The following is a 27,853-nucleotide window of genomic DNA, read 5'->3' on the forward strand; positions in this document are numbered from 1 at the left end:
TCTACTGATTGTGGTCCCTATACTTGTACTCGCTTAAAAGGAACTCCCCTCTAAGAAGAAGAGCATGACTTTAAATCAGAATCTTCTATGCAAATCTCTGACTCTAGCAATGAAGAAGACATTGCTTTTGTCAAGGACAAGCCTCACACAAGAGTTGTTTATCGTAAAATTCCTCCTAATGTTCCTCCAATTCGTATTGATGTGATATCTTTTCATTGTGAGGACAATGTTCAGAGATGGAAGTATGTGGTGCAGCGACGCATTGCTGATGAGAAGGTTTTGTTTGACCAGACCAAGTCCTATTTGGAAATTATGGACCTTCTTCAGCACGATGGACTTCTCAAGACTATTGTAAACCTGGGTCCCTTTTATCCTTCGTTGATGAGAGCGTTTATTGTCAATCTTCCTTCTAAGTTCAATGATCCCAGTTGTTCTGATTATCAAAAGGTCCATATTAGAGGCACATGTTTCACAATTTCTCCTGTTGTTATTAATGCTTATCTTGGGCATGTTGATTCCCCTTCTTTTGGCGAATCTCATCCCTTCATTGTGAATCTTATTGCTAACCTTATAGGTGGTACTTGGTCTGAGTGGCCTTCGTCTGGTCAATTATCTGCCTCTACCCTCAATGTGAAGTATGCTATTTTGTTTCAAATTGGCATTGCTAATTGGTGCCCTTCGACTTATAGGTCTAGTCTATCTCTTTCTCTGATCAATCTTTTGTATCATATTGAAACTCTATCTACTTTCGATTCTGGTTTTTTTGTGTATAATTAGCTTCTTCGATACGTTGACTCCTTTGCTATCAAGCTACCTGTCTGTTTACTATACTTATTCACTGGTATCTTGTTGTCTCAGTGCCCTACCATTTTTTTCTATTTGAATTATGCCCCTGGCCTTGATCCCAAGTTTCTTAGTCTGAGTTACAAGATTTTTCAGGATTCTCATGTCCCTGACATTGTGCATGGCATCCGCCCTTCCAAGGCTTCTAACATTCCTCTCCCTGAGGATTTCCAAGTTCCAGAAGGTAGTTTACTGATTTCTATTGAGCTTTGGACTCGCATCTTTCGCATTTTGGCTTTTGAGTCTCGTACTTCGAGCTCTGTTATTCGTAATTTGACTGATTGTCAGGCTAAATTGATGCATTGATCCATCTCTTAAGTGTGTCACTTCCACATTCTGATGATGCTTCATCTTCTCAACCTCCGCCGTCTGATTGATTTTCTTCTTACCAAAAGGGGAGATGATTGAACAAGATTGAATGGGTTGGTTTTTATGGTTTTAGACCATTTTTATTTGTGATTGTCCTTCTCCTTTGATAAACCAAATCTATGCGAAGTAAAATATTTCAGAAAAGCAAGGTCTAAGTGCAAGCATACACTGTCGAAGAAGTAATAATCTAGGAGTATTCCGAGTAACAAACCCACAAGACTAGCAGTAGCTTTTATTTGATCAAGACTATAATTTAATGCAATCGAAGGTAACCAGAATGATTGTGTTGTGAATTAGTACAAATTGAGGTAATAAATAATGGTAATCGAACAGGGCTAACAATGCTTGAACCTTTTGGACTATATGTCAAAAGTTATGCAATGCATCACACCAGGACAGTGAAATATCATGGGCATAAATCTACACCTGGTCTGATGTCCAGTTCCTTTAGAAGTTTTAAGCAGTTACTACCGAATGTTACCATGGGTAGTTGAACCCCAGGTTAATTTAAGTTCAGTTTTTTTACCCTATGGTGTCCTTTATTCCTAAGGTGACGTGACCCTCCTATTCCTAGCCTTTTGGTTCCATATCCTTTCGTAAAATCTGTTTACGCTCTAACCTTCTCAACACTAAAATTCCATTGGATTGTTAAATCAAGTGACCAATTTTATTTCAACAAAGAGAATGCATAAATCAAGTTGGTGGAAAGTGCAATATTAACTTTAATTTCAACAAAGAGAATGCATAAATCAAGTTGGTGGGAAGTGCAATATTACTTAAGCTATAAAGACCATATGGCATCTACATTGTTGACCCCTAAAGGAATTTAGCTCATGATAAATGATAGAATAAATATTTTTATCAGATCAAAAGTCATTGCTACAATGTAGTTTGATAGGAAAGAAAATAAAGGAATAAAAATAATTACAAGGAATAAATAAAAGAAAAGAAATGCTAGAAAATTGCAACTTCAATGAACTTGAGATAAATTTTCAAGTTCCAAGTCTTTCCCTAGGATAATCTCCCATTTTCCAAGGTGAAAATTATTTCTTAGAACTCACTTCCCTGGGATGAGAAATCCTAACCTTAGAGAAACTTCTATTCGTAAGGTTCTAACTTAAAATATTAAAATGAACCCAAGGTGATTGCTGAAAAATGACAGAAACAATAATGAATAAAGTGGGTTCAACGAAGGAGTTGATGATCTCCATTTGGAGGGCTTCTATCTCTTTTATAAGTCCTTAAGTGGTTGGGGAAATTCGAAATTCAAGGTCTGAGCGACTTCTAGGTAAAATTGGAACTGAACAACTGATATACTTAGTAAAATGGAACTAATCTTGACTGATACGAAATTTGGAATTTCAGGGCCCAATACTGCGACCACATCGGATTTTTGCGGGCGCACCAAATTAAAATCCTACAAAAGCTACCAAAAACTGTCAAAGCTCACTAAATTAGCTCCAAATTATCAAATGTCATAATTAACCTTCAAGAGCTAAATTTTGTGGATTAAGCAAAAATTCAAGAGAAAACTCATGTGATAATTCATTTTTTCTTGTAAAAGGTGCATAAAAATGGCTTGAAAACATGCAATTTATAACATGAATCATCCTTCTCTCTGATTGTTGTTGTTGCTCGGGCTATATTGAAATTTATTTTGATTTATATGAGATGGTGTGTGTTTTTTTTCCCTCTCGCTCCGGTGTGTCTGGTTGGCTTGCCAATAAAAGAAAATCTTATGTCAAAGGTGGAGCTTGTTTATGGTTTGGTTGGTTGATAATATTTTCTTTTATTATGTTGGATATTTGATCTTTGACTTGGTGTTGGTATTCTTTCCTTATTGGTGACATATATTTGCTTGGGTGATCTTTTCTTTGTTTGAATTGTTGTCGTTGATGGTTTTCTTGCTTGATGAGAATTGTATTTATTTGTGTCTTCTCTGTCATTTTAAGGTAAGTTGTATTTTTGTCGTGTTGTGTGGCTACATAATCAGTGTGACAATCAAAAGTCATGCGGTTTTTTTAAAGCTTGGTCTGACCAAGTAGATTCTCTGTAGTGCTTGTTGAGTGTTCTTTTAACTAATAGGTAAAAAAGGGGTGAAGTCGTTGGCAGTATCAGTATTAGGGGGAGCCTAACTTGCTCATCAATATTTAGTTATGAGTAGACTGATTTTATGTAATCTTAGTTGAAGTGTATGTTGTAAAAACTAAGCTACATTCTAGTGGACCTTTTTTCACCTAGGCGAAAAGACTCTCAGACATAGGTGTGATTACACCAAACTATAACATTTTTTCTAGCTTGTGGTATTATTGTGATTCACCTGATTTTCAATCGAACATTTAGATATGAGCTTGAATTTTTTTTTTTTTTTTTTTTTTTACAATATGTGGGGTGAGTGATTTGAACCTTTTACCTCTAAATTGATAGTATATACTTGATGCCAATTGAACCATATTCTTTTTTACTCAAAAAATAACATTAGAAAATAAAACCGAACAAATATATTATTAGGAGATGAGCTAAAGTGAACATATAGTTCAATCGGAATGGACTCCTCCTCTCAAAGCCATGTCCAAATTTTCAAACTTTACTTTATTTCTTCTAAAAAAAAAGGTATAGAAAGTTAATACATGATTGTTATTAAATGAGAGGTAACTTGACATTAACTTTTATAAAAGAACTAAACAAGTCAAACCAACTTGATATTGTTTAATATACATGCTAAATATAACTATTCAAAAATAATAATTTGTTTTTGAGTAACCAAGTGCATGAGTTTAAGTCAATCGTGGTTTTTTGTTTTAAAGAATTAGTTCATAATACCATCATAGAATTTAATATTAATTAGGTTAATTTCAAATTTAGATCCCAACTTTTCATTTATGTTAAATAGGTTGATAAACAACTTTAAAAAGTTGTTACTAGATCTCCAAAAATTTAAATTTGTTTAATACTAATACATCTTTTAACCATAAAGTTTATCTCTAATAAATCCTTAAATTTTTCAATTTTGTATCTAATAAATTATTAAAATTTTAATTTTATATTTAAAAATATATATATTTTTTTTAAAAAAAAAATCACAAATCTATGGATAGATAATTAAAAGTGAAGTAATTCATTATAACAAGATTCAATTTATGCACAATATATTTATAAATAAAAATAAACATATAAAATGTCAAGGATCTATTAGACACAAAATCAAAATTTCATATATTTTTTTTAGATATTTTTTAAAGTTTAAAGATTTATTAAACACAAACATAAAACTCTTAGAGATCAGATTTGTAATTTAAAATATTAGTCATTATAGATGACTTTTATTTAATTCTTGTTTTGATAATTAAGATAACTAATATTTTTCACTAATTTTCTTTAATTGATATCTTTAAACAAACACCTTGAATAATACGACATAAATCCAAACTCCATCTTTTTTGTATGGGGCATAAAAAAAATTTTAGGATAAACTTAAAAAGGATAAATTATAAAAAAATACCCTTAAACTTTATTATATGTTTTAAAAATATTTTTATACTTTCAAAAGTTATAATATTATACTTGAACTTTCATAACTCTTTCAAAAATACTCTTGAAATAGAATTGTGTTAGAATTTGAATGGAAATTGGGATGTGAAATAGTGTATAGGTAACAGAACGAAAATTTGAACCGCTACATCGTTTTAGGTCATTCTCACGTGGTTCTAAATTTCGATTTTTATTCGAAATTCTAAAGACTTTATGCTCCAATGATAGTTTTGAAACGTTTATGAAAGTTGAGGAATAATATTGTAACTATAGATGTATTTAAAAAAAAAAAAGAAAAGAAAAAAAGAATAGGGGTTATTTGTTATAATTTAGCCAACTTAAAAAGAAAGGCTAAAAACACAATTGAACAAAGAGTAGAATTTTATGTTGCTTGAAGAAATAGACAAAACAAGAAATGAGTAATTAAAAATAATATTAAAAAAAGAAAAAGAAAAAGTTAGCCCCACAAGAAAACCTCATATTTCCAATGGCAGCTGAACAAAACATTGCAATATTCAAATAAAATGTCATTGGCTATCTATGAGATCTCACTTATAAATATTTTAAATCAATAAATCATAATTGTAATAATATATCCAACAAAATAATATATTTATTCATTCAAAAATTGGTTGAACAGAAGGCTCCAACACAGCTTGTTTTGATTTCTTTGTCTTCCATATTAGACCCATAAAAAATTAATGCCATGTAATTAATTACAAAATATATGTTTAATTTTGTTTTCTAAAAAATTTGTTAATTTACTTCACGATTAAGTAAAGTGAGCATATTGGCAACTTCTATTATTTATTTTTAAAATTTCATGTATTTCTGAATATACTTTGTAAAAAAAATAAATAAATTACCGTTTGAAAAATTTTCACCCATAGAAAAAATATCAAACTTAAACAGAAATAGAAAAAAAATACTAATGAATATTGATAGCCTTTTATCAACGTATAAACTTGTATAAGTTTTTATTACTGATAGACTTCTATCAATCTCTCTTAAAGAAGATTAAATTTTTACTATTTTGTATAAATAATTTCTCTTATTTTTCTATTTTTAAAAATCTCTTTTTTTATATCTAAGAAATAAATAATAATTATTAGAATAATTTAGAAAGGCTTACAACTTATTCGGAACACCATATTTCACCGCTTCTTTTCCACCTACTAGCATGAATAGGAATATATTTTTGCCATTTTAAAAAATTGGCAAAAAAAGAAAATTTTGTTTTTTCCTACAAAAAAGTTGGTGGGTAGACTAATTTCCAAAAACTAACATTAAATAAATATTTTTAAATTAAATTACAAATTTAATTCATGAACGTTCATCGTGGGTTTATCTAATCTTTGATTTTCAAAATTATAAATTTAGTCCACTAACATTCAAATTCTTTTAAAATATTCCTAATCTATTTTAAGAGGAGATTTAAAATTTGGGGTTCAATTAGATAAAAAATTCTAATTTACATCTAATTGTTTACATAAAAAATTCAAATTTACATTTAATAGTTTAATCAATCTTAAAAAAAACTCGACCTTGTCAGGAATTTATTAGTTATAAAATTGATAATTTAGAGATATATTAGATAATTTTGAAAGTTTAGAGACCAAGTTATAAATTTGCAATTCAACGTAATTCTAATTACTAAGATTATTTTTCAAAATAGTGGTTTAAATTTAAACAATCCTTGCATGAAGACTGTTTTTAGAACAACAAATGACCAAGAACAAGACAATAATTGACTTGTTTCATAAAAATTAAAGCAAAAAAGAGAAACCTCTCAAAAAGCAAATTTTTTGTGAATGAAATGACAAAGTTTGTTGGTTTGTGACAAAGAAGGAAGAGGAAAAGAAGGAAATTAGATAGAAAAAAAAATGTCTACAGTAACAAAAGAAGCAAATGGTTAAAATCAGTGATGATGCTACTGAAAAAGCAGAGAATTTTTTTTATTTGGGTTTAATTACAATGCTTAAACTCGATCGTTGGCTTCGCTCTGCATGTGCGAGCTGAAGATTGGCTCCAGCAAGTCGCCCCCACGTTTTGTAAAACCGCCCCCACCATTATCCACCGAAGGATGTTTTCTGGGTTTACCGAGTGGACTTGAGAGATTCCATTTTCGACCTTCAGGATTTGGTCACCGGAGGGGAATTTCCATCGGTTCAGCGAGAGGTACGAGCTCTGTTTTTCCAGTTTCAGCCCATTTACTGATGTGGGGTTGCCTCATTTTGTCGATTACAGCATTTGGGTTGTTTTAGTTTTGCTGAAATTGCACTGCTCTTTGTTGATCTGGTAGATTTGAGGTTCTTTTGTTTTCATGGTTTGAGTTCTGGGCAGTTTTGCGATGGGGGGTTTTGTTGGGCATTCTTTGAAGTTTCTTCGTTGTAGGGTATACTGAATCAGTGTTTTTGCTGTATATTCTTTGTTAATTTGGAGCGATTTGGATGAGATTGGTGATACATTGATTGAGAAGGGTATGTGGGTTGAGATTACATTGTGAAGTTTATGTGTCAATGATTTTCTAATGGGAAATGGAAGTGTAGTGTTGGATTTTGTACTTGTTTAAGGGTCTGTGAATTGGATTATGGCTTCACCTTCTCCAAGTATTTCTCCTCCTGAGAATCCATCAGATTCTTCGGTTTTTTCACCTCCTTCTCCTTCTCCTCCGGCGGAATCTGCAACCTCTCCCTCATCTCCTACATCTTCTGAGCCTAATCAGACTGGTGAACCTCCTACATCACCTCCTAGTTCTTCAGCTCCACCTCCTCAATCACCACCAGCTGTTCCTGATGCTCCTCCTCCTTCTCCTCCATTGTCTCCTCCTCCATTGACAGCATCACCACCTGCACCACCAGCATCCCCACCTCCTTCTCCCCCTGCTGATGGTTCCCCACCTTCACCTCCGCAATCTTCGCCCTCACCGCCGCCACCTTCACCACCATCTTCCCCACCACCACCACCACCACCTTCAACAACATCACCACCACCTTCCTCTCCATCACCACCTCCTCCGGAGCGATCCAGTACCTCTCCTCCTCCTGAAGCTTCACCTCCCCCTCCTGACTTATCACCTCCGCCACCACCAGCAGCAGAAGATGGTTCTCCACCTCCTCCATCCAATCCTAGACCTCCATCTTCCACTCCTTCTCCCCCTCCCCCCGATACAATTTCGCCTTCTCCACCTCCACCAACTAATGTCCCAACACCACCTTCATCAACCGGAGAATCACCTAAAGTATCTCCCCCATCCCACAAGACTTCTCCTCCTCCTTCTGAGTCTCAATCTCCACCTTCAGATAACTCCCCTGCACCAAGGTCCACAGTACCATCAGCTCCTCCTTCAGTCCCTTCATCGTCTGCTCCTCCTCCAGTTAGTGATCCTGGTTCTCCAACCAATTCATCTGGTGGAAGTCCTGTTACCCCTCCAACTTCTGTTACACCAGAACAACCAATTCCAACAATCAATGGTACCAATGTGGCAAATAACACAACCACTAGTAAAGGGGGTTTCAGCACTGGAACATCTGTGGCAGTTGGCAGTGTGGTTGGTGTTCTAGTGCTGAGTCTTGTTATCATGGCTCTGTGGCTTGTTCAGAAACGGAAGAGAAGAAAGAAGAATATCCCTTATACCATGGCTTCTCCTTTTTCCTCTCAAAACTCAGGTACTGTATTTGAACACTGAATCGTAAATGTATTTTCTTTTATAATGATTGATAAAAGAATTGTCTGATTTAATGTAGAGGATTTTGAGTAACACATATGAATTATATGGAGAGAGAGAGCCATGGAGGGAGGCTTGTTTGGTTATTTGGTGAAGGGGACCCCATATGTTTCATTAATTATATGAGATTTTTTTTTTTGTATTGTATTAATTTAAGCCAGTTTTCAATTTCAAGGGAAATATTCTTTGTTTCTATAGTCTTAGAAATTTAAGAAGAAAAAGAACTGACGTGGCCTCATGGTTGATCGAGTCATTGAGGATGACATACTACATGGCAGTATGGACCTTTAGTCTTGATTTCATGTGATTGTCATTGGAATTTATATATTAATTGAAGTTTTCAATCTAGGTACATCTAAAGTCCCCAAGGATATAATTTGTGGTTGATAAACTAAAGCTACTTTCATCCCTACCTAGAAATTTCAAAGATATCCATGGCTCCCCCACAAAAGTAGATTCCATATGATATTAGATGCTCTATTCAGAAAAGATTAGTTACAGTGTGGGTTTAGTTTCGTGTTTACATTTGGGATTTTAAATATTTATTATTTTAACTGTTTCTGTTGTACTTGGCCTGAGCTACATGGCACCAGAACATCAATTAGCTTGGAAACTGGAGGAGGTTTTTTTTTTTTTTTTTGGGGGGGGGGGGGGGGGTGTATTATTTCTATTTCCATTTAGGATACATGAAGAATTATTTGGAGTGTTTCATAATTATGAATACTAATGAATATTCATGTATTCTCCAGATTCCCTTTTCCTAAGGCCCCATTCTTCAACTCCCGTAGTAGGAAGTCGTACTGATAGTGATTTCAAGTATTCATCGTCGGAAGGAGGTGGAGTAGTTAATTCCAGATCATTTGCTTATGATGACCTATACCAGGCAACAAGTGGGTTTTCATCAAACAATCTTTTGGGGGAAGGTGGATTTGGTTGTGTGTACAAAGGCACCCTTGCAGATGGAAGAGACGTAGCTGTTAAACAACTTAAAGCAGGTGGTGGACAGGGAGAACGAGAGTTCAGAGCCGAAGTTGAGATTATTAGCCGAGTACACCATCGCCATTTGGTTTCCCTGGTTGGTTACTGTATCTCTGATTATCAAAGATTGCTCGTCTACGATTATGTTCCAAACAATACCCTTCATTACCATTTGCACGGTAAGATGTACTTTATGAATTCTGATGAAAATGTCTAGAGAATTCTTACATATTCTGTTATCATACTTTTTTATAAGCATGCAACATTTATGCAATATTATCTAGTTTATAAAGTAGGTTTTTTTTTTTTTTTTTTTTTTTTTTTTTTTTTTTTTTTTTTTTTTTTTTAAATTTCAATTTTATAACCTCTTTCGATTGTATTGCACTTTATAAACATTCCTGAGAAGCCTTCATCTTTTTTGTTCCCCCTCTAAATGGAAAATGCCATGCCCATTTTGGGACTTCTCAATTTTTTTCTGCATAGGATTGCTGCATAAACTATCATTTTGATTTTAACTCTTAAGAAAAACGACAATAATACCTGTGGAAAATTTTAATTTCAGGGGAGAACAGGCCAGTTTTGGCTTGGGCTACACGTGTTCGAATTGCTGCTGGTGCAGCTCGTGGAATTGCTTATCTACATGAAGATTGTAAGTTTCTCTCTTTGGACATTGTTAGTAAAGTATATTCACCGTGGGCTAGGTAGTAAGTCTTTGGAATTAGTTGGGATGCGCATAAAGTCGGGTGAAGTTTGACGGCATATGTGTTATAACAAATAACAAGTGACTCTATAATGCTCAATTTTGGTGGTGCTTCCGCTTGTTATACATGTTGTTTCATTAATTCTTCATTCTCATCATACATCCATTGTTATGGTTCTTCCATTTTATGGAAATCTAGTTAGATATTAGTAATCTCCAGTCTTGTCTCCAAGCGTTTGATTTCTGCTTTGACTTTTCTAAATATTTTCAACTATCCCCCTCAGTATTATGGTGATTCTTACCAGGTCATCCACGCATTATTCACAGGGATATTAAATCATCTAACATTTTGCTTGATGTCAATTTTGAAGCTCAGGTAATTTGCTATATTCTTTTGAACTGCAGTGGCAATTGTTGACACTAAAACTATAGTTTGGGAATGATGGTTAGAAAAAACCAAAGGACTTTCTATGATAAACATAGAGATTAGAAGATTTTTAAGCTGTAGGCAATTTGAGGGCTTTTGATACCACTTGTCTTTGTACTTTTCACATTTTCAGTACAAAACATAGATTTTCATTGAACAGGAGAAAAGAATATATACCCCATCAATCACATGCCCTCCCAAATTTTTTAATATCATCAGAAATCGAGCTGGAAGCACTTTTATTTAGTGATTGCTATCACTGATTTGATCAAACTTCTTAAGGAATAACATAAGATCATGATATGTATAGTCCGATGTTTTTCCAACTCTGTGAACTTTTAGTTATTCTTCGTTTGCTTCTGATATTCTGTGCTCTACAACTAACAGGTTGCAGATTTTGGGCTTGCTAAGTTGGCATTGGATTCACATACTCATGTAACAACTCGTGTTATGGGAACCTTTGGGTATGTCACTAAGAGTACTTATGTTTAGTTTTCTCAAGAGCAAGTTGCTATATTTATGCACTTTCTCTTTTCACGATGACCATGGTTTGAGTAATACGGTGCCGGTGTATACTTGCTTACTCGGTGAAGCTTTTTTACAACTTTCAATTTCAGGAACACGAACCTTAAACTACGCAAATAATAGGATTAAAATGAAAAAATTTCAAAACCAGATTAGAAAGTTATCTATAAATCAAGTAATAAATCACACAAAATTCAATTAACTAAATGTCCAGATCTAAAATGCTCTAACCATCTAGAGATACCCAAACCTAGCTACAAATCAAACAGGGGGGAAAAAGTCCAAATTCAACATCAAAATGGCCAAACCCAACTAAGAAGCATTCAACAGGACTATGAGAACCAATATCCATAAAAATTAAAAATTAAGAAAGAAGAGCCCTAGTCCAAACAACAACATTTACAATTAGTCATGAACTTTCAAAGAATAGAGATTCAACAACTGAATGATATTAATTTCACTTATTTAATTTTATGATTCAATCTAATGAAATTAAACTAAGGTTAGATTTCTTTACTATAGAAGTAGTTTTTTCTAAAAAAAGATAATAATAAGAAGGAAACATTTCATTAAACAAAAGAAAAGAAACAAACAAACATTTCACTAAACCGAAGAAAAGAGGGAGGGGAAGACCTCAACCTGGGAAGCAATGGCATTTCTGCATGATATATATTTGATCCTAAGGGCTATTTCAATAATACAGCCCTGCATGGTGCTTCTCTGCTTTTTACTTCAGGAATTGCAAATGGCCTGTTCAGTTCTAATTGTATAACTCAATATGCAATATGCATTTTTATGTTCATGTTTCTGCACTTGCTAAATGTAAAAGTTACTATCTGCAATCTTCAGATACATGGCTCCAGAGTATGCAACAAGTGGGAAATTGACAGATAAATCTGATGTTTTCTCTTTTGGGGTTGTACTTTTGGAGTTAATTACTGGTCGCAAGCCTGTAGATTCTTCTCAGCCTCTAGGGGATGAGAGCTTAGTTGAATGGGTAAGCCCTCTCTATCTTAACTTCTTTCTTGCTATTAACCAGGCGAGGTATTTGCAAAACTGAAGCCTCCGTTTTATGTGTTCTATCTTTGCTTCTTTAGAAGAATAAAAAAGAAAGAAAGAAAGAAAAAAGAAATAAAGCAATAAAAAAAAAATCTGAAACTCTTTCAAAACTTTAACCTGATTTTAGTTCTCTCCGTTGAATAGTATTCTGGTGGGAACCTGCAAGTAAACACATAAGAAAAACTGACAAATATATATCTATATCTATATCTATATATATATTTCCTAAAAGGGCACAAAACTTTTCAGTAAGGGAATGACAAGAGACTAATGCTCAAAGATGAAAAAAGGTACTTAAAACAATACAAGAAACTTAGAACATCAAGAAAATGTAAAGGAAAACATAATTATGAAGGTGAAATGGAAGCCATGAAAAAGGAATTTGTAAGTTTGGTTGAGCCGGTGAGGTAAAGTAACTCATAATATTACAACTGTTTGGAAGAATCAAATAAATCATGTAGCTTGAAATCTAGCCTTTCAAATATTTTTCCTTGTCAAAGAAAGTACCCTCGAAGTGCGAATGTATTTCACATTTGAAGAATTTCCTCATCATTGGAGTTTTTCTATCTATCACCTTCCATACTTTAATGATGGGAAGTGCACATTACTTTTCCATCTTATAATTTTGCTCATATTATTTCAATCATAAAAAACAAGCAAAGATGAGGCAATTTAAGCGTACTATATCTGAAAATGGAATGTATGGTAAAAAGTTATGCTTGGTCCTGTTGCATTCAGTTTCATGAACACTGAGGACGATCTGACAATAGTTGAAAGGATTGCTCGTTTGGAGTGAATCGACAAGAGCAATTCTGTTGGTGATGTTAATGCATTACATAATAATTCTCCCTTTTAGTGCACTACTGATTTCTATGCAAAGCCAATGCAGTAGGAAATTTATCAAGCTGTTACCAGAGGCTTAATATTGCCTATTTGCCAAATATTTAAGGGCCAGGCCTACCTTCCTCATCTTGGTAATTTATGGGGGATTTCTTCTATACAGGGCTAAACTAACCTTACAACTGGTAGCAGGAATTTTAAAGAAGGAAACCTCTTTTTCATCTTCTGCGGTTTGAGTAGATTCTTACATTAATCTCAACACTCTTAGATCTAGGTTGAAACTGTTCGACTGAATGAATGGGGCTGTTGATTTTGCTCATATTTTGCCACTTAAATCATTCTTATTTTTAGATCCGTTTGCTTTAAAATTCATTTGTACATTAACCTCCATGGAAACTTCAGGCTCGACCATTGCTTGCACAAGCGATTGAGGATGAGAATTTTGAAGAATTGGTGGATCCACGGCTAGACAACAATTATGTAGACAGAGAAATGTTTCGGATGATCGAAGCAGCCGCCGCTTGCGTTCGTCATTCAGCAGTAAAGAGGCCAAGAATGAGTCAGGTTAGTATCTTCATATCATATATAAAAGTTCCAACTAAATGAAAAAAACCTCCCATATAAACATATTCCAACTTAGGGGGAAAAAGTAAGATGAAACGTATTGTTTTGACATCAGGTGGTGAGAGCTCTAGACTCTTTAGATGAAATGTCAGATCTTGCAAATGGGGTGAAGCCTGGGAAGAGTGGAGTGTTTGATTCAGCTGAACATTCTGCTCAGATTAGAATGTTTCAGAGAATGGCTTTTGGAAGTCAAGATTACAGTTATGGTTATTCCGATCGAGATCGAAGCCGAAGTTATAGTCAAAGTCAGAGTAGCTGGAGTAGAGAATCCAGAGATCAAAGTCCCTCGGTGCCTATGAATCGATCCCGGCAATGGAACATCTGATATGTGTTTATTTTACATCTCTGGCAGATTTTGGAGCTGGAGTCAGGTCCTACCATTCAATTCTTTGTAAATCTCTGCTTAATTTTTCTCATCTCAATTTTTTTTTGTTCCTGTTCTCCTCTCTGCTAACAAGGTTTTGCCATGATAAAGCTGCTTGATATTGTATTCTTACAATTTGAGGCTGAAAATGCTACACCATTTCATTGTATTTTTCAATTTTCAGGAACAACTACAAATGTATGTACTATTCTTTGCACAATTATTACAATTATTCTCAGTGGTAATGGGTAAGTACATGAATTTTGAAGAATGACTTGGCATCGAGTCTGATTTTTGGGATGAATTTACTTGGCCATATCTTGTTTAATTCTTTGTACGTATCTTCCCTTTTTACCGGGATAAGGGTAGAGAGATTTGAGTCTGAAACTAATTTATTTTATGACCTAATGTAGTAAATTTTTTATATTTTGATTTTGGTACTTTAAAAAATATAGATTATATTTGAGACATATGAGGTCCTTCTATTTAATTTTGAACTTTTCTTCCTTTAAATTTATTGAAAATTAAGGGTAGAAGAGAAAAAACACTAGAGTTACATGGAAAACCCTAAACTAGGGAGAAAAAAACCACGATGAGAGATTTTTTATTAATTTATGATACACAATACACAATACAAGGACATATATAAATAACCAAAGGAATGAAACCCTAGATTGTAGGCACCACATAAAAAGACTAAAATGCCCTTAGGGCTAAACAACATTTTCAACACTCTCCCTCAAGATGGGGCATAGATATCAATGAGACCCAACTTGCTAACACAGGTATCAAATGTTTGTCTCGGCAACCCGTCGATGAGGACATCCGCAATTTGTTGACTGGATGGAACATAAGGAATACAGATACTACCGTTATCTAGTTTATCTTTGATGAAGTGTCGGTCGATCTCAATATGTTTGGTTTTGTCATGTTGAACAGGATTGTTAGCAATATTAATGGCAGACTTATTATCACAATAAAGTCTTATTGGGTCATGACTCTCCTGATGGAGATCTATCAGAACCTTTCTCAACCAAAGTTCTTCACAAATACCAAGGCTCATAGCTCTGTACTCTGCTTCAGCACTGCTCCTAGCCACGACACCTTGCTTCTTACTTCGCTAGATAACTAAATTTTCCCACACAAAATTACAATATCCAGAGGTAGACTTCCTATTAGTAATAGAACTAACCCAGTCTGAATCTGTGTAAGCCTCAATGCATCTTTTGTCATATTTTTTGAATACCAAGCCTTTTCCAGATGTAGACTTTAGATATCTCAGAATCTGCGTAACTGCTTCCATGTGTCTTTCATAAGAAGCCTGCATAAACTAACTGACCAAACTAATTGCATATGATATATCAGGTCTGGATGCGAAAGATAGATAAGCTTCCCCACAAGCTGTTGATATCTTTCCTTGTTAACCGGAACATCATCTACTGATTCTACCATATTACTATTGACTTCTACTGGCGTATTTGTAGGTTTGCACCCTGTCATTCCTGTTTTTCTTAACAAGTCTAGTGTATTTACTCTGAGTCTCTGAGATCCCTTCCTTTGATATTGCTACCTCCATACCTAGGAAATATCTCAAGTCACCAAGATCTTTAATCTCGAACTCATCTGCCATCCTCTGTTTCAACATGCCAATCTCAGTTGAATTATCCCCTGACAAGATAATATCATCAACATAGACAATTAGAACAACTATTTTCTCTAATGTTAACCTCTTAGTGAACAAGGTATGATCAGAATGTCCTTGAACAAACCCCTGGAACTTGACAAAAGTAGTGAACTTATCAAACCAAGTTCTAGAAGACTACTTCAAGCTATACAAAGATTTCTTTAATTTGCAAACCTGATTGGCAAACCGTGCTTCAAAACTCGAAGGTGGGTTCATATAGACCTCTTCTTCCAACTCACCATTCAAAAACGCATTTTTCACATCCAACTGGTGTAAGGGCCAGTCTTAATTAACGTCGACGGAGAGAATAACACGAATAGTGTTAAGTTTTGCCACAGGTGAGAAGTTTTCTGAGTAATCCACCCCATATGTCTGAATGAATCCTTTTGCAACTAACCTGGCCTTATATCTATCGAGAGTCCTATCAGACTTGTATTTGACAGTGAACACCTTTTGCATCCTATTGTTTTGTGACTTTTCAGAAGAACTGCTAGATCCCATGTTCTGTTTGTCTCAATGGCCCGCATCTCCTCCATAATTGCGGCTCGCCATTCAGGAACTTCCAGAGCCTTGTGCACATTGCCTGGAATCATCACGGTGTCCAGGCTGGTAGTGTAAACTTGAAATCTCGTAGACAGGTTACTGTAGGACAAGAAGCTTTTCATAGAGTGCTTGGTGCACAACCTCGTCCGTAGGGCAATCAGTAAATCCAAGGTAGCATCAAGCTCACTGGTCTTGTCTACTTATTCATCTGTACCCACTGGTTGCACATTTTCAGTTTCCTGTTTATCTCTGGGCAATTCACCATTACCATCAATCTTGACTTCGTCAGAGGTCACTACATCACCTTCAACACATTCATTATCATCAGAAATAGAGGTCTTTGAGCCGGTTCTGGTTCTGACTCTCGAACACCTTCCGACAGAGCAACTGGGGGAACTATTTCCTTTCGGAGATTTTTCCTAGAGTAGGTTACCTAAGGTACTTGTTTTGTAGGGAGGACAGGATCATTTGTTTCAGGAATAGGCTCTGGAAACAGATATAAAGGAATAGAGTAGGTAGATATGTTAGCCTCTTCACTTGTAGTCTCCCCCTGAAGAGGACTAACGGGAAAAAAGGGCTTGTCCTCTTGAAAGGTGACATCCATGGTGACAAAATACTTTCGAGAGGAAGGTTGAAAACACTCGTATCCCCATTGATGGAGTGGATACCCAACAAACACACATTTTTGGGCCCAAGGAGCAAATTTGCTCTAGTGAGAACCGTGATTATGAATAAAAACAATACAGCCAAACACTCGAAGAGGAACATCTGGGAAAAGACGACTAGAAAAAGAAAAAAAAACTCTTTAAAACACTCTAAAGGGGTTTGGAATTTGAGCACATAGGAGGGCATCCGATTTATGAGATGAGCTGCAGTAAGTACAACATCTCCCCACATATACGATGGTAGGGAAGCAGGTATCATGAGAGAATGGGCTACTTCAATAAGGTGACAATTTTTCGCTCAATCATCCCATTTTGCTAAGGGGTATAGGCACAGGAATTCTGGTGGATGATACCTTTAGATGTTAAAAACTCGTGGAGGGGCTGATTAATAAATTTACATCCATTGTCATTCCGAAGAATGATAATTTTGGTATTGAACTGAGTTTCGACGGTAGTATAGAACTGTTGAAATACCACCGTCACTTCAGATTTGTCTGTAAGAAGAAACACCCATGTAAGACGGGTGTGATCATCTATGAAGGTGACAAACCACCGTTTTTCCGACACATTTGTGACATTAGACAGACTCCAAACGTCACTATGTATTAAATGGAAGGGTCGGGAAGGTTTATAGAGTTGTGAAGTAAAGGAGGCTCTGGGCTGCTTTGCATAAATATAAACATCACAAGATAAAGAAGACACAGTCACATTATGAAATAAGTGGGGGAAACAGATATTTCATATAATGAAAGTTTAGATGTCTAAGCCGAAAGTGCCATAATAAAAAACCAGTTTCAGAAATAGTAAGAGAAGACAATAAACTAATCCTAGACAAACTCCTAGAAGAAGCATCATCAGAGAGGAAATAGAGCCCCCTATTGTGCCGGGCAGTGCCAATCATCTTCCCCGAGCTCAGGTCCCAAAATAAAACATAATTTGCTGAGAAAACGACTTTGCAGTTCAAATCTCTGGTTATTTTACTGATCGATAGCAAATTATAAGATATCTTTGCCACATGTAAAACATTCTGTAAAACCAATCCCTGAATCGGAGATAAGTGACTTTTTCCAGTAACATGAGCAAAATACCCATTTGCAATTCGTATTCTCTCATTTCCAACGCTTGGATAATAGGAGAGAAATTGATCAGATGATCCAGTTAAGTGGTCAGTTGCTCCAGAGTCAAGGATCCAGGATTCATCCCCCTCAACAAAGAAACTAAAAGACTGAGGAGTACCTGATTGGATAATATTGCCAGTTCCAACTGTACCTGGATCCACCTGGCTGAGCCCTTGAGGAGCACCATCAACTGTTTCACCAACGAAGGCTCGACTGGACTTAGATTTATTGTTTGGAAGGCGTCGCTTGCCATTTGGTGGTTGACCATGTAATTTCCAGCATTGGTCTTTTGTATGCCATGGTTTCGTACAATGTTCACAAATTAGAGGGGTCTTTCCATTCTGTTTGTCATTCTCTGATCTAGATGACTTAACTCCAAACGCAGCAGAGTCTAAGGCGGTGGTTGTTGTACCATTCATAGTTCTTGTTCGATCCTCTTCCAATCTGGCTTCTGAGCAAACTTTCATCAGGGACGACATTGGTTTTTGTCCCAAAATTCAGCTCCGAACACCATCAAATTTCGAGTTTAAGCCAGTCAGAAAATCATATACACGGTCAGCCTCCTCAATCTTTGAATATTGAACCTCGTTGACTAGGCAACTCCCAACTATTCCCGACACAAATCCATTTCTTGCCACAATAGTGATAATTTATTGAAATAGAATGTTACATCAAGAGTCCCCTGCTTGCACTCATGCACCTGTTTCCTCAATGTGTAAAGTCGTGAAGCATTTTGCCTCTTCGAATATAGTTTCTGGACAACTTCCCAGATATCCCAAGTCGATGCTAAGTAAAGGAGTGTCTTCTCGATTTGGGTTCCATACTATTTATTAAAATCGAGTGGAGGAGAGAATCCTCCCCCTTCCATATACGTTCCTGAGGATCCCCAAGGCTCGGTCTAGGTATCTCCCCGGTTAGATATTTGAACTTATGTCATCCCTTGAGTACCATTCTCACAGATTGTGACCAAGAAAATTAGTTCTAGCCATTAAGTTTTTCGTCAATAGATATTCCTGCAGAATTACCCACAGAACCGGACATAATGTCTGCAAAAGGTAAAGTAGGGTAAGCAGTTACCGGAGTTTCTGAACATAACTGAAATCTTGGATATGTATCTGGATGAAAGTTAGTCGACGGATTGGCTTTGAATCTAATGGCTGCCCTAAGGCAGAAATATGTTGCTGCAATTTTTTTAGTTGCTGTTGAAACCCAATGGTCCCACTAAAACCCGTTGTAGGTTGTTTCTGCCCATAAACCCCTGAAAAATTGGTTTCTGCTGGAATGGGAAGAGAGGCTTGATGAGTCGGCTGACCAGAGGAAAGAACGTGGGAAAAAAATACTTGGTGGAATGAGTTTGGTTGGACCGGCTAGATCGGCTGGGTCTGGTAGCTCGAAGGATCGGGTAGAAAGGATGGCAAAGAGGAAGAGACGAAAGGGAAATCCTGGCCTAGAAAAAACTTCTGTGATGAAGATGAAGGGAGGCTGACGACATCTGGGCTGCGATCGGTGACCTGGCTGTGACCGGGCAAAGTCGACGGCTGCGATGGAAGACCTTCGACGGCCACTAGAGTAATCAGTGGCTGGAGAGATCGTTTAGCGCTCCACTGTTGGATCGACGAACGACTGCTGTCCCATGTGTTAGATCTAAATGGATGCGTGATTGTTTAGTGAAGAAGCATGGTCGATCAGGTCTGTTCGAGTGGCGGCTGTCTGCCCTACGAACGGTTGGATCTGTATTGGTCTAGCGTAAATATTGGTCGATGGCGGCCCTAATTTCAGCACTTTAGGAATTTTCCATTAGAGTTCCATCCCCTGCTAGGGTCGACGACTGAATCTCTTCTATTCCAGCTACAGTCTCATCACCATGCTCTGATATCATATTGAAAAGTAAGGGTAGAAGAGAAAAAACACCAGAGTCACGTGGAAACCCCTAGACCAGAGAGAAAAAACTACGATAAGAGTTTTTTTTTTTTATTAATTTCTGATACACAGTACACAATACAGGGACATGTATAAATAATCAAAGGGATGAAACCCTAGACTGTAGATACCACATAAAAAGACTAAAATGCCCCTAGGGCTAAACAACATTTTCAACAAGATTAAACCATTATAGGGTAGGGATCAAACTAAGGAACTTTTAACTTGGCTTGTCATTATATTTATGAAGGTATAAAAGCTAAACTACTATAAGAAATGAAGCACATTATATTTACGAAGACATAATGATTATAAATAATGTAAAAGCACAAAAAATATTATAAGAGATGTTGGAATGTCTTGAATCTGTTATATTGTTGGGTTTTATGTCCTAAAATTCGCAGTTTGTAAAATGATAAGCATCTTCTATAATTAATAAACTTTTTATTGATTTCATAAATTGTATGAGAGTCTAAATCCAATAAACTAAGACCCATGACTATTATATGAGTACTTGAACTTTATGTGGAGACATAAGAGTCGACCAGGTTTGAGTAAATAGTCAAAATGATCTATGGTACATAAATAAGGTTGGGTACCTTATTCTGGTAATACCACTGGATGCGCTCTACTCTGTAGTTGTTACAAAGAGTCGTAAAGTGCTACATACAATGTGATCCTAATTCGTACATGTTATGACATGAGGAATGAGGGTGTCCTATGTGATGAATTTGTATAAGATCAGAACCAAGAAATAAGTCACTCTTACTTTATAACGTTGTTTACTGTATAAGACTAACTATTTCACTTAGATGACCTAGGTAACTCGATCTTAATCCTGAGCTAACTATGAACTTCTGTTTATTCGGGATTGCCCTTAGATTTGCATAGGCGAGGGTTGGCTCAACAGCGCCGGCTCAATAAAACTCTCATTTCAGGGGTAAGACCGAATAGATAGTTGGGGACATAGGGTGCAAGACAGAGTTCACGCCTACTTAATGTAAGGATAGGAGAAGGGTTGTTCTCTCAAGTACTGAATCCAGGTCTTGAACAAGGGGTCCCACCTTCTCATTGGGTTGAGAAAGTTTGGTTTAGTGATTGGATCACAAACCAGTTGTTCATTAAAGGATCAGTAGGGACTTGAGGAATAAGACGTAATCTCGGGGGTAAAACAGATATTTGACCTAGTCGTTATTACGAACAACCTGTGAATGGTCGACTTGCTGATTATAGTTAAATCATGTGGACATAATATATATAGAGAGTGTAACTATGGACTTTAGTGGAGTGACCCATTAGTTAACGAATGAGGATTAATCTGGTATAATGAGTTTAGCTAATTAATCTCGGATCGTTGGAGCCCATGATCTGTATGTCCGCGAGGTCCCCCTACTAGCTCGTAACGAACTAGCTCTAGAATAGTGTGATAAGTTAATTTGAAACGTTCAAATTAGAATTAAGGGAATTGGTAATTATATAAGATATAATTATGTGTAATTTGAGAATTAAACGGAATAGGAGAATTTATATATTTAAATATGATTTAAATATATAAAGATGGATATGTGTAAGAATTAATTTAATATTTGATATTAAATTAATTAGTTTTATTTAAAAATTAGTTTATGAAATTAATTTCATTTTTCAATTTTTAAAATCAAAATGGATTTTGGAAATATCATTTTTTATTTTATGATAAAATTAAAAATTTATGAAAAACGAAACACAAATGGAAAAGGTTGATTTTCCATTATCCATCTTTCAACGTGTTCACATAAAAGCATCTTCTTTGCCTTGTCTTTCTCCAAGCATGAGCTGTAACTCATGCAACTCTTTCTTTTGCATGTTGATCTGCAATATATTGAAGAGTTTGGAGTGAAATTCGGGCATGCAATCTATAGAGAATTTCAGAGAAAATTCGGGTTAAAGAATTGGTTCTTCACCAAGATTATTGGTGTGAGCTTTTCTCCTTCAACCCTTGGTTCAAGCTTGTTTTGAGTCCCACAATTCAATCTAGAGCACCAAGAGAATAGTGGGGAAGATCTTGAGGTGGTCTGCAACAAGATTCGAATAAGATAGCAACTGGAGTAAGATCTTTAAAAAAGTTCTACAAGAGGTATGTCTTGAAACTCACTTGTTTTCTGCAAGAGCATACTTTATATTTTTGCCAAAATTTGTGAATTAGAGTGCTTAGATGATCCTTGTGCTTCCGTTGTTGCTGATACATTCCTACATATATAGCACTTCGAATGATGCAAGATTAAAATCGTACTTGACATATTTAATTATTTATGGTTTATTTATGATTATAATTCTAGAGTTTAGAGAAGTACACTATATAAACTCTATAACTTTAGAGGCGTCAATATTATGTATTCTGTAACATTCTCTCTAATAAAATTCTTCTCCTTTTGCCTCATGGACGTAGCTAACACATTGTTAGTTAATTATGTAAATTTGTGTGGCAATCTTCTCCATTCTTTTACGTTTTCTATAATTTACTTGTAACCAGAGATGTCCAAAATGAGCATAGTTCAATTCATATTGTGTTTGTACTACCAACTTTAAAGTTAGAAGTTTGATTCATTTACACCACATATGATAAAGAAAACATATTATAAGAGACGAAGTACAATAATTATTGGTATATAACTAGGGTTAAAATTATAAAATCTAGGAAGAAACACCTTTTTGGTTTTTATCTTTTAGGTTTAGTTTTCATTTAGTCTCTAAGTTTTAAAATATTACACTTTTACCTTTGAGTATCGAGTTTAATTTTTTTTTAACTTCTATGTTTCAAAATATTATATTTTTATCCTTTGAATTTTTAGTTTTCAAATATGTGATGTTAATGTCTATAAATTAATTTAAAAAGAATTAAAATAGTATTAATTAAATTAGCTTTCACTCATTTCATCACTATTAAATTAGTAAAAAAATCACATCATAATTATTTTTAATTAATTAACTAAAAGTTAAAATCAAATATCAACGTATGCATTTGGGAGTTGAAACTTAACAATTAAATGAAAATCTATTTAAAAGTTCAACAGTAAAAGAAAAAATGTAACGTTATGAAATCTAGGTACGAAATAAAAATTAAACTCAAAACTCGGGTGATTGTATACCATTTTTTAAGATTAGGAACGAAGTGAAAACTAGAATCCGAATTGAGGATATTTTGTTATATTTCAATTAATTCAGGACTAAAACGACATCGTTTCTTAAGCTAATGGGAAGGAGAATCTATCCTCTTTGGTAAATCGGCACATAATTTCTCTCTACTTTCTCGCCGAGAGAAATCTTGGTTTCAAGAACAAGAACAGAATCATCAAATAGTGAAGGAGAGAGAGCTCAGAACGAAGAACTTCAGAAATGGGAGAAGAACAAGAGGATTCACAGAGGCTGAAGAGAGCAGCGGCGGCAGCATACGACTACGAGAACGATCCCAGATGGGCTGATTACTGGTCCAACATTCTGATCCCTCCTCATATGGCTTCTCGCCCCGATGTTGTTGACCATTACAAGCGCAAGTTCTACCAAAGATACATCGTGGGTTCTCTCCCTTTTCATTGTTTTCGATTTGGGTGTCGCTATTTTCCTCAATTAGACTCCGTACTCACTAATCGTTTGTTGGGGTTGTTTTCTTTCTATTAGATTTTTATTCTCTTTCTTGTTTTCGCATTATATAATTTGGTTCTCGCTAATTTCTGTTATGTAGAGGGTTAGTGTTAGTGCAATTTTTATTGGGAATTTTCATTTTTAGATTTTGAGATTTCTTGTGATTTTGGGTTCTTGGAGTCGAGAGAAGATATTCAAGTTCAATTACAAGGCAATCAGTTAAAATCTTGGACTTGTTTTGTTTAAGCTGCGAAATAGGGCGTTTGTTTAACTGTCCTCTTTTATAGAATTTGTGCTTTTTGGTTATTCAAGTGTCTTCTTGCGTTTGTTTTAAATAATTACTTTATGCTTCTTTTCCTTACTTGGTTTTTCAAAACAGGATCCCGAACTTGTAGTAGAGGCCATGTCTTCAAGTAGTTCAACTCAGTCATCTAGACCTTCAGCAACATCTTCCGCAGCACCCCCTCCTACTAATGATCGAAGTCGACCACGGAGTTCAGGTAGAAGTTCTGTTTTTTCCCCCTCTTAATGCTAGACATCAAGATCTAGACATTTCTTTTATGTGCATGTTGAATTTACCTGATTGTATTTCCATAACGCATTGCTTGTGATGAAGCAGGATCAACGACGACTAGGACTTCAGGTACATCTGCAAGTGCAGATGCTAATCCAACTCCGTTGCGCTGGGATCGACAAACAATTCAGTTTTCTGTCAATGCATGGGTAGGTAGTTTAGTTCATGCTTGCTTATATGATGTTGCAAAGTTGGTATAACTACAGAATGTTTGAGGGCTACACAACGTCATTTATGTATTTATTTTTTTCTTAAATTTGAGGTGCTGGTTTCCTGAAAGCTTGTATGAAGTTTTCAGTCACGCACTTGGATTATTTTATTCGTCAATGAAATTGTTTCTTATCCAAAAAACAAAAAAAGAAAATTACAAATATTCCATCATTTCTGATAGATGAAATGTAATTCTCATAGGTTTTGTTGAATTTTTTTGTTCATATTTCCATACCCTAATTGTATCTGAAATGCTTTTTCTTCTCTTTGTGGAACTATCCCCTTCATTGCCAAAACTGTCTTCTGTTTGTGTGTGCATGTGTACGCCTGTTATGCACTTCAATCCCTAGATATAGAGAGTAAGATGCACACATCTCTTCTACTTTGAAAGTTCATATTTGATAGTGCCGGATCTTTCTCCAAGATTTACCGCCAGGTTTTCTCTATTAATTCAAGTCCTGTTCATTTTACCACAATTGAGATCCTCAACTGTCCCTTTTTGGGTAAACTGCAAACAAAAGACATTCTAGTTATATTCTGGAGGATTGAAAGCTCATTCATAGCAGATTTGGGTCATCAAATTTTTAGAGGTTATATGTGGCCATTGTCCATGGGCCTCTTTTCCTTCGTGGAAACTTGAAACCTCCAAGAAAAATCTTTATTAGAAAATTTATGAACAATAATTAAAATTTCATTTTAAGCATGAAAGTCATATACTAAGGGTATTTTCATAAAAAAAAAAACTATTGGTCATCTTCAGTATTGGCTCGTGGTATGGATCTTTCGGTTTTTCTTCCATTTTCTTAATATATTTTTTTCAATTTGGGCTCTATCCTGAAAAGCTAATTTCCTTTTCTTGTGCAGGTGTTTATTGTGGCTGTCCTAGCAATTTTCCCCCTAATACCCAAAAATCTTTCGCAGAGGGCATACAGGCTATCTTTTATGGGCACAACTTGTTCTTCCTTATATTCTTTGTACTCGTTGTATGGAGTAAGTCCTGCATACTAATTTAACAGCCTCATTTCCAATTCTATGAAAACTTTTGGTTTCTTCCAATCTTAAGAAGAGAAAAGAAAACTGCTCGTTTATGTTCATCTATTTCTCTATATTATCTTCCTATCTTGATTTATTAATTTTTTAACATTGGCAGAAGCCCAGGGCGTGGAATTTGCAAGCACTGCAAGCTTATTTCCAGTCCATAATTGCAACAAAAGATTTCATTTACTTCACTTACTGTATCACCTTTGTGACTTCAAATATTTGTCTTAAATGTAAGCATAGCTTCAGTGATCAACTTTTGTTTACTTATTAATCTCCTTATGATATCACTGTATTCATTCATTGAAACATGACTTTGTTAATATGATGTTTTTTTTTTTATCATTTCATGCCTCTGCGTTGAGATTTTTAATTTGTTTTAATTGTTAATGCAGTTGCTTTAATTCCTATCCTATGTCGGGCACTTGAACATGTTGCAAAGTTTCTTAGGCGTAATTTTGCACGTTCATCCTTATACAGGTAGTCTGTTGTCAATTTTTCAGTTCAGTTTACTTGTTGTATGAAATATATATCCAACACCACCCCCCCCCCCCCCCCCCCAAAAAAAAAAAAAAAAAAAAAAGGAAAATGGGTGCCCACCACAGTTTCTTTCATGTTGCACCTAGAGAAGGATATACTTCTTGGGAGAAAATTAAGTGGTTTACGAACATTCCTTAATGAAAAGTTAAAGTATTCTTTTCAAAAAAAAAAAGTAAAGTGGTGTACGAACAGAAAAGAGGGAATAGATCGGATTAAAGTTCCTTTAATTTCAAATTTGGAAGGTGAATATTATCAATAAGAGATGCTTTATGTGTTCTTGAGGGAATAAATGGGTGTTCAAGGATATAGGAGAAATCAGGTGGTGAGCTCTCCTGTCGCTCTCCTGTCTGTCTACCTGCAGGAAGAATAGATGAATGTGACTGTGTATTGCCTCTTACTTTTCTCGTGTGCTTAAAATCTGCTTGTTGACTTCTTTTATAACAATAATAACATATCAGGTTTTCTCTGTGCAAGTTTCTTATGCGTTTATGCTTTCTTCAATTTTTTGCAGGAAATATTTGGAAGAGCCTTGCGTATGGGTGGAGTCAAATTCAACTACTCTTAGCATCCTATCTTCACAGGCTGAGATTGGACTTGGCTTCGTTCTAATCATCTCTTTGCTCTCGTTAGTTTTTACTCCCTTTTGCCTGTCTAACTTCTTCTAAATCGACCCCCTGCCCCCCACCGACACATACACTTTTCAATGGTTATTTCTCTTCAATGATCTCCTCAAACTTATGTTCTACAGGTGGCAACGCAACTTCTTACATACATTCATGTACTGGCAGGTGCGTTTTCTTGTAATCTTAACATAATAGCATGTTCTTTCTTAATTCTTATTATTTATTTTATTTATTTATTTTTTGTATAACATAATAGGGATTCAGGCACACGCACAATATTAGAAAGCATAGAAGATGACTTTACCATCCTAAATGTGTGTGTGGGGTTATTAACTGTAAAATAAATGAGCTTTTAAACCTGAAATGCTGCCACTTCTTAAATGTTTGGGCTTCTATTGAGAACCAGTAACTCAAGAACAATTCTCTTGGATTTTTAACCAAACAAATGCTATGTTGTTTCTAATATGATCTCATTTCGATGTTTTAACTCCTGAATAGACTGATGACGATCTTTTAGGGTGTTTCTCTTGTTGAAACTTTATATTTTGTTTTCATAATCAAAGAATAGAGTTTCTGACTCACTTTTTTTTTTCTTTCTTTTTTTTTGGTTCTGGACAATTGCAAAACAGCTGCTAAAGCTCATGTATCATGCTCCTGTCACTTCTGGGTATCATCGTAGCGCCTGGTCCAATATTGGGAGGGTTGTTTCTCCGTTGATCTACCGTTATGCTCCATTCCTCAATACTCCTCTTTCAATGGCGCAAAGATGGTGGTTCAGGTAGAAGCTAAATAGAGGAAGAAGATGCGAGTCTGATGTATGAAAAGTGTTAGACTAATCCCAGTAGTGACTCTCCCACTTTTTCAAGCTAAAAATTGGTGTCACAATGTCTTGAAAAGCATCTCTATAACATGGAATGGATGACATTCTCACTTGGGTCTATGGATCAAGTTTGGCTTCCAAATGCAACTTCTTATATGTTTAGTATTGATATACATTCTACTTGTTAGGAGATTGTTATGTTTGGAATGTGTGGGTTTTCTATCCTGCCTGAAGGTTGCTCATGGTCGTGGCTATATGCACTCTGTTCATGGTGATGGAGGGAAGGTTCATTATTTCTTTCATTTTGTAGACTTCATGTCTAACATTTAATATCTAATGAGCTTCTAGAAATAGATCTTTGGATCACAATTAAAAGGAAATATTATACATCTCCAATAAATAATTGCACTATTATCTCATATATAATACATACATTTATATACACATATATATGATGATATTGAACTTTTATATTAACCGAGGTATTACTTTTTTTCTTTTTCTTTTTTC

At 35.3% G+C, this 27,853-nt stretch overlaps 2 protein-coding genes across 2 annotated transcripts; both read left to right on the forward strand.

Annotated features, from left to right (window-relative positions):
• The first annotated feature begins 6,563 nt into the window (after positions 1-6,563).
• PERK8 (Protein kinase superfamily protein) lies at positions 6,564-14,258 on the forward strand. The gene is made up of 8 exons (XM_039033985.2): positions 6,564-8,411; positions 9,220-9,627; positions 10,011-10,097; positions 10,454-10,524; positions 10,963-11,039; positions 11,950-12,097; positions 13,402-13,563; positions 13,679-14,258. The coding sequence occupies exons 1-8, from the start codon at positions 7,334-7,336 to the stop codon at positions 13,946-13,948; spliced, it is 2,301 nt and encodes a 766-aa protein (XP_038889913.1). The 5' UTR covers positions 6,564-7,333; the 3' UTR covers positions 13,949-14,258.
• An 8,831-nt stretch (positions 14,259-23,089) lies between these two features.
• LOC120080575 (uncharacterized) lies at positions 23,090-27,743 on the forward strand. Its single transcript, XM_039035285.2, has 9 exons — positions 23,090-23,469; positions 23,918-24,038; positions 24,158-24,261; positions 25,187-25,312; positions 25,473-25,593; positions 25,756-25,840; positions 26,412-26,525; positions 26,649-26,688; positions 27,153-27,743. Exons 1-9 carry the CDS (start codon positions 23,293-23,295, stop codon positions 27,303-27,305), a joined length of 1,041 nt encoding a protein of 346 aa, XP_038891213.1. The 5' UTR covers positions 23,090-23,292; the 3' UTR covers positions 27,306-27,743.
• The last annotated feature ends 110 nt before the right edge of the window (positions 27,744-27,853 follow it).

This window comes from Benincasa hispida, chromosome 6 (genome assembly GCF_027475165.1).
Source record: "Benincasa hispida cultivar pf3 chromosome 6, pf3_genome.v1.1, whole genome shotgun sequence".
NCBI classification, from domain to species: domain Eukaryota; kingdom Viridiplantae; phylum Streptophyta; class Magnoliopsida; order Cucurbitales; family Cucurbitaceae; genus Benincasa; species Benincasa hispida.